The 7,282-nt window shown below is 43.5% G+C and overlaps 1 protein-coding gene across 1 annotated transcript; it reads right to left on the reverse strand.

The window, feature by feature from the left end:
* Nucleotides 1-1,146: 1,146 nt before the first annotated feature.
* On the reverse strand, nucleotides 1,147-6,310 carry LOC115316709 (beta-galactosidase-1-like protein). Its single transcript, XM_040210988.2, has 2 exons — nucleotides 4,859-6,310; nucleotides 1,147-1,604 (listed from the first exon to the last, which is right to left on the reverse strand). The coding sequence occupies exons 1-2, from the start codon at nucleotides 6,308-6,310 to the stop codon at nucleotides 1,188-1,190; spliced, it is 1,869 nt and encodes a 622-aa protein (XP_040066922.1). The 3' UTR covers nucleotides 1,147-1,187.
* Between the last annotated feature and the right edge of the window lie 972 nt (nucleotides 6,311-7,282).

Genomic DNA, 7,282 nt, shown 5'->3' on the forward strand with positions numbered 1-7,282 from the left:
AAAGGTATTGAAATGCATACAATTTCTCTTTCAACTTTGATTAACAAAAAAGAGCATTCGTATTTATATTAATCGAAGAAGTTTGCCAATGGAAAAGACGAACGCGTGATTCCAATCGCCATGCATGCATAAAGCAGAGGAAAAAAGAAATCGAAAAGAATTAGCCGAGCAAGAAATGTCATCAAATAATTGCGTTTGGTACTTAGAGAAATTGTTTACATGCTGCGCGATATAATAACCATTTTTTATAGCCTGTAGAGAGAAACAATATGTTAATGTATTTTACAGTGCAGTAGCTATATGCATTGAGCAAAAGCATATGTGAATATATATCATTTTAGTCGTAAATTGACAATATGTATATACAACTGTGTACAAGAGCTGTCAGTATTCTTATTTATTGAAAACAAAATATGAAGGTGTGGTTATAACTAAGTCCGAGAAAGACAGGCCAATCAATTAATGTCAAAACTGTGACTGTATCACGGACACTGCGGCAATTTATGCAGACAACCAATCAGCACTCGTCTCCACACTTTCATACAAATATGCATATGTGACGGTCGTAACATAAAGTGATTCAAATACTGCATATGAAGTCACATGACGCTTTTTTACTGAATGACCCGATAACCATCGGTTTCGACAGTCACCTAAGCAAATAAGCCGAAAGACGTGGCTCGCCCGACATGCGATGTTGCTGCATCGTCCCCATTCCAGACACGGCCACAGCTTTGCGCAGTCGGGTTTGTTTATTCAGGATGTACAATGGAGCAATACGCCATGGACCAATTTTTCGGCTGCTGCCGTAAAACTGGTCTACGATGTATGACCTTCATGACCACTGTACTACCTTAATCAGAGTTAGTGAGAACACTAGAGTGCGTGCCATCTTAAGACTTCAGAGCACTCTGGCAGCTCGGAAAGTTTCCGGCAGTTGAAAAAATTTTAACTTGGAAGGTAGATACTGGCAAGTACCCAAATTTCGGAATAACTTGAAGTACTCACCTTCAGATTTTTATTTACAAATTTTATTATGAAGCGGAAGAAATGAGTAATAGTTTGTTTTTACAAACCCGTTTATTACCACCGTTGATGGTTTTCGCAAGTTGATTGGGTTGCACCTAGGCGCACGAGAATGTCCATTAAATTTTTCTAGACGGGTTTCCAAGAAATATTAGTTCGTTTTAGACTGGTCCATTGAGGACGTGCTTGTCTACCAGCTTCACTGTTTTCTTTTCCGGCGCGCCTTCCATCTCCAGTAGAAAGAGCCTGTTTACTTCGGGGTAAGGAAGCATGAAGGCACCCGGAAGGTAGAGTGTCACTTGCGGTCCCGTCTTGGGCCAGTAGCGGCCCAGATTGATACCATTGATGAAGGCGACGCCATGTTTCCAACCCGTCGGGTCCAGGAAGGTGTCTTTTATAGTACCCTCTCCTGGCGGGAGCGTGAATTTGCCGTGGAAGAAGCCTGGAACCTCTGGGCTGCTCCGGTTTTCAAGGAACTGCATGACGAGGCTGACGTCTCGGTTTTCAACCACCGGCACCGCTTCCATAGTCCAACCCTCCACCTTGTGGCCATTCAGTGTCACTCGGCCCGTGATTCCCTAGAAAAGAAAGGATGTCAGCCACCAGCTACATAAGTAAAATGTTGATTGAATTTAATGCATTTCAATAATTGTGTAACTTTTCTTTTCTTGCGTGGATGAGCAACGGATGCTGGCCTGTGTTACGACAGTTTGGATAGTGTGTTCGCTAATATTATGGCAATGTTGGAAACTTGTTTCCGCTAAAATTTGCCTAAAGTTATAAAGTACTGGAAGCGCACAACTTTTAAACATAGATAAGGTTTCAGCACATAAAAGCGTATCCCTTGTGAGAACCATTTTGTTTTGCGAAAGACGGCGGAGTAACGGACAATACTTTGTTTCAGATTAAGTTCAGACGCAGCTGACTCTATGAGCTAATGGGACCAGTCAAGCATCGGGAAAAGCGCAAGTCCCGAGGCCTTTTTTGTTTATGAGGAGTTCAAAGATAGGAGAAAACGTACATAAACTTGGCGAACACGATTATGGTCGATTTGTAGCTGGCATTCCTTAGACAAACTAAGGGATTCCACCTACAGAGAAAAACTACTTTTGGTTTAGACAAAGTGGTTGTATTGTGCAGGTGGCATCATTTAGTTGATGTAAGTAGGGGTTGTACGCGCTACCTTCAAAAACAGGAAGTCCGGTGGTGTTGTAGAGGTTGTAGCTTTGTATATAAGGAGGTTGGTTAACTAAATTTATTAGCTGCGTTAGAGATTCTGTCTGTCCCATTTACTTTTTCTTCAACTGTATTCTGAGTCTGGGAATGAAAAGTGCAAGAAAAAGTGTAAAGGCTGGTTCAGGCATGCAAAACGAGCGCGATACGTCCGTTGCAACCGGAGCGACCGAAACGACCGCTCTGCGCCGCGCGTACACACACCTGCAACCGCTGCAACAAGCGCAGCGGATCGGCAGCACGGCGACCGCTTCTTCGCCGCCGTCAGCTGTTTCAGCGGTGCCTCTAAAAAGGGGACGCACTGCCGCTCAATGCCGTAACAGAATATAGACAGACAGTTTTCTATAGCCTAAAGCTTTATTTTTTTTTTTCATGATAGGCTTGCAGAATACAGTGGATGAAAAAAAGAAAAGAAAAAGATGGAGTACACCGTCTTGGACGATCACGGCTCTAATACACGACTTTGGTGATAGTGCAAATCTCGCCACACGCCTTTTCTGCGATTATAAAAGATGATGTAATCTTATCAGCGATATAGCAACGCAGAAATATGATTTGGTGATCAGATAGACGTTGCAAGAGTTCAGGATTGCTAACACTAATCACTTTACTCCGGTGATGAAAACGCGTGAAAATTCGCATCCTTTATACGGTACGCGCTAGTAATACCTTGAAGTTGAGCACACGCATGAAATGCACCAAATAAGAAATCCGAGCGATGTTCGAGGACACAAATGTTTAGAAAGCACCACTGTACTCGAAGTAAACAAACACGACGGCACGGGCGTTTCTGCTGCCTTGAGTGTGCCGCCACGACATCGCCGCATGTTTAGGTGGATCTTCCCTTCTTGTACGTGCTGGGTTATCTAGCGACACATGACGAAAAGTCACACTCTAGGATAGCGCTTTTACGCGGAACGATGAGCTTTCACCACGCCGTCCACATCGACGGTCACCACCAACGCCATGTTTGCAACCAGAAGGAGCCAGCCCGCCACCGGCATCCAACGCGCGCGACCCATTCTCTTCGACGTGTGATGGGTCTGTCGTTGCGGTTGCTTCGGTTGTTTCCAACGCAGCGGGGAAAGTTGGGCTCGCTCCAACTCCTTGCGTCGTGAACGACACATGCGTGCGTCCCTCCGTGGCTATGGAAACTGGCGGTTGCAGACCCTTGCAACGGTCGTTTCGGTTGTTCCGGTCGTTCCGGTCGCTACGGACGCATGTGTGTGAATGGGCCGGGCCTTAAGGAGGCAGGGAAAAGGTGACAGGACAACGTCTCAAACTGAACTGAGTTAAGTTTCAACTGTTGTTCTGAGCTGACTTTGAGACGTTGTCCTGAGCTGAGTTTGAAACGTTGTCCTGTCCCCCTTTTTTCTGTCTTACACTTCTTATTTAAATTTCATTCCCAAAGCTGAATTTGAGACGTTGTCCTGTCCCCTTTTTTCTGTCGTTTTACACTTTTTTTTCAAATTTAATTCCCAGTCTCAGGATTTTGCATCATATACAAACTAAACTTACTATATATATGCCAGCGTTACTCGGGCGGCGTTTGATCGGATTACTACCAGCGTGCAAGGGGGTGGGGAGGCAGTTTGCCGGATCGCTTTAAGGTTTTTCTCAGCCTCAATGACCTGCCTGCCCCTGGCCGTTTCGTACTGGATGAGTATCGTTAACGAGTGCGTTCGTGTGATCACTGCTGCGTGATTTATATTAAAGACCCCCCCGGGCTGGCGGTCAAAATTACTGATCTATGGTCACATGTCACTCTGCACTGGCAAATATTCCAGCACATCTGGAGCACTCGTTGTCTCATTTAATTGCTTGACCAACTTCGCACAGTCTAAATATCACACCGGAATTTTTCTAAACCTGATTTTGTGAAAACCAGTGAGGCGTGAAAATGTTATTTGAAACTGACTGTGGAGGAACATGAAAACTGGACATCGAACTTTGCGCACTTGGACATAAAAGAAATTCGATAACTTCAAAGTTTCTTTGTTTTTTTTTTTTTTAATTTCGCCTTAAAAGAGACTCCAAACCTTCGAACTTTTCGAACTTTATGTAGAAAGAAATTCGAAATCTTTGAATTGATTGAACTTTATGTCTATAAAAAGTCGAAACGTTCGGATGTTTCGAATTTCAGATACACAGAAATTCAAAATCCTCGATTTTTGCGAACTTCACATTCAAAGAAATTCGAAATCTTGGAACTTCAGATTCCAAGTTCCAAATTCTTGAATCTGTCGATTTCAAGTTAGAAGAGTTCAAAATCTTCAAATTTATCGAACCTCGAGTAAAACAATATTCGAAATAATCGAACCCGAACATTTAGAAGCCGTGAAATCTTCGAACTTTTCAATTTCGAAACTCCACGGTGATTGAAGTTGCGAACTTTTCGATTTCGAACCTTGGTACGGTCGAAAATATAGAAATCTTTTGATTTCGAATCTTTGGTCGGGTCAAAAATATTGAAACATTTAGATTTCGAACTTAGGGTGGTTCGCGAAATCCCTATCCCTTACAAGCATGGAGAAGGACGTACTACTTCAGAAAATCGGACATTAAAAAGACAATGAAAAGTTATAACGAAAATACTTGCCTTTGGGTCTTTTCCTATATTGTAAAACTCCCTGCCAAGATTTTCCACAACAATAGTAAGAGTTTCACCCTTCTTAATATCAATGCGTTTTTTGTGAAACTTTGAGTCGAGAACATTTATACTGCCATTTCTAACGACGTAGGCTCTGTCCTTGATGCCAGACACGACCAGAGTTGGATTCTTGAAGGAACCTGCCTTGGCTGTATACATCACGAAGCCATAGTCCAGGCCCATGTCTTTAAACGTCATTGGGCCAGACTGCTCATACTTTTTGATCCAGCCATTTGCTCTGAAATGGCCTATTACTTCCATGAGCGATGCTCCTTCTGTTAAATTTACAACTCCGATATTAAGCTTTGGAGAAGCGACTGGTGCGATTCCCGGTGGCAGCGGAGAGAAGTCCTTGATGGTGTCCCTTAAGTTGTAGTACAAATCCCTCGGATCTCCTGCCTCGGAGAGCGGAGCATTGTAGTCGTAGCTTGTGACCAGTGGAATGCCTTTTCTTGAGGCTGCGCTAAACCCGAAGTTCGTCCCTCCATGAAACATGTAGATGTTGACGGAAGCATTAGTGCGTATTAGTTCCTTAAACGTGTCCATAAATGCAGGCGGAGTGCTTTCCTCGTGCGCTATTCCCCACCGAAAATACCATCCTACAAAGAGCTTCATTATGAAAAGTGGACATCCTTGTGTGTTCATGGAATTCATGGTTGATCGAACAGTCGCCACGGAGTCGAATGCGCGCATGTTGGCAGCTTTTGGAACGTCATGGATTCCTCCACACTTATGGTCTTTCTTTATCGGAAAATCGGTAGTGAACAAGATGGCATCGTCTCCGACTTGTTTCTTGAATATATTGTAAACTCCAGGCATGTAAGCGCTATCGCACATTTGGATTCCGTACTCGTTCTCGACTTGAAGTGCTATTACTGCACCACCATTTTTATAAAACGTTCCTTTTATCCTCGGTAACAGTTCACCCAACCACTTCTCAGTAGCGTCCATAAAGACCTTGTCGGTCGTTCGGAAGTTACCGGGCGCTAATGTGTTGTAGAGCCAAGAAGGAAATCCACCGTTGTCTCTCTCACCGCAGATGTAAGGGCCGACACGAAGGATCACCAGGAGGTCCTCTCGCTGGGCTTCTTTGCAGAACTCGACCAGATCGTAGTTGTCCACAAAGTTTAACTTTCCAGGCTGAGGTTCGTGTCCATTCCACTCGACGTAGCTGGCTATGGTATTGAGACCTGCCATCCGCATCTTGTGCAGGCGGTCCTTCCAGTATGCCCTCGGAACCCTGAAGTAATCCATTTCTCCGGAAATGCAACGGAAAAACCGCTTGTCTTTTAAAAAACATTTGTTTTCTTTGTCAATCACAAACGATCTTTCTTGGCATCTTGAAAAATAAATAGGCTGAAGGATTACGACAAGCGTTAATGTCCAAAAGAGGGCCCCCATGCATAACCACTTCTTTTCCAGCTAATTTTGGATACTGTCTGCCTGCTTTGAAACCCTTGCGCTCTATTTTTATGATCAACCGTGTATAAATATTACGCTAAGAGGAACAGGTGTGCGGTTCCTGGCTGTCTTTCTTACGCACAATTGTGCCTTGTTGAGGGATCTATGTTTGACAACCCTATTTAACAGGCCGAGGTACCGCTGTGTGCAAGCAAGGTTGAATATACGTGTAAATTTCGATTTTTACCTAAGTTAAGTTGCGTTTGCCATTTTGTCTTGAAAATCTTTAAAAACATTAGAAACTGCCAATTTTAGTTAGAGATGTGTGAAATAAAGAACAGTTTCCTTGTGCAGTTCTTCGTTTTGTAGTCTTTTAAAGAGAGACTGGGTGAGACGAACGACTGCGGGTTAATTTCAATGGTTTAAGTTCTTTAATTCTGTTCTTATGCAGCCGGAAGATTTAGAATATTCTCACATTCATCTGAATCACAGTGGAGATAGCCCACAATGGCGCGGAATCTACATTTGTGAAACTGATATTACTGCGTGCATGACTGGCAAGCAAAGCTTCTTCGTACATCCAGTACATTTCTAAATATTCTTCTTCAGTGTAAAAGATAAGAAGTTCTTAATGGCCTTGCCTAGTTAGTCTCGCCATAGCTTACTACCGACCTTTCTAGGTCGAATGTTTGAGATATCGAGTGCAGTAAATAAAAAGCCGAGAGATGTATTGTCAAGTCATTCACTCTTTCGCTAGCCAGTTGTCAGGCCGACGCAGAGTCGTTCGCTGCTGCCGGTGTCGATGCTCGCTGGACGTTTGTTCTTTTTGCTTCTGGCTCAAGTTCGCCGATAAAACCTTTATTTTCAGCTTTACGTTTGTCCGGCCTTTTCCATCCGCAACAATATGAACAATTTTTACACAAATTGGGAAATGCAAGTCAGCGGTAACACGCGCAATCATAGAAGCCGAGC

The sequence above is a fragment of the Ixodes scapularis genome, unplaced genomic scaffold, assembly GCF_016920785.2.
Source record: "Ixodes scapularis isolate PalLabHiFi unplaced genomic scaffold, ASM1692078v2 PGA_scaffold12__126_contigs__length_90152505, whole genome shotgun sequence".
Taxonomy (NCBI): Eukaryota; Metazoa; Arthropoda; class Arachnida; order Ixodida; family Ixodidae; genus Ixodes; species Ixodes scapularis.

What these genes read in the sequence shown, in the direction of transcription:
- LOC115316709 (XM_040210988.2), bottom strand. Translation starts at nt 6,310, where the DNA reads ATGGGGGCCCTCTTTTGGACATTAACGCTTGTCGTAATCCTTCAGCCT. An exon ending in ATATAGGAAAAGACCCAAAG is followed by an intron (nt 1,605 to 4,858) that starts GCAAGTATTTTC and finishes TTTCTTTTCTAG; the next exon opens with GGAATCACGGGCCGAGTGAC.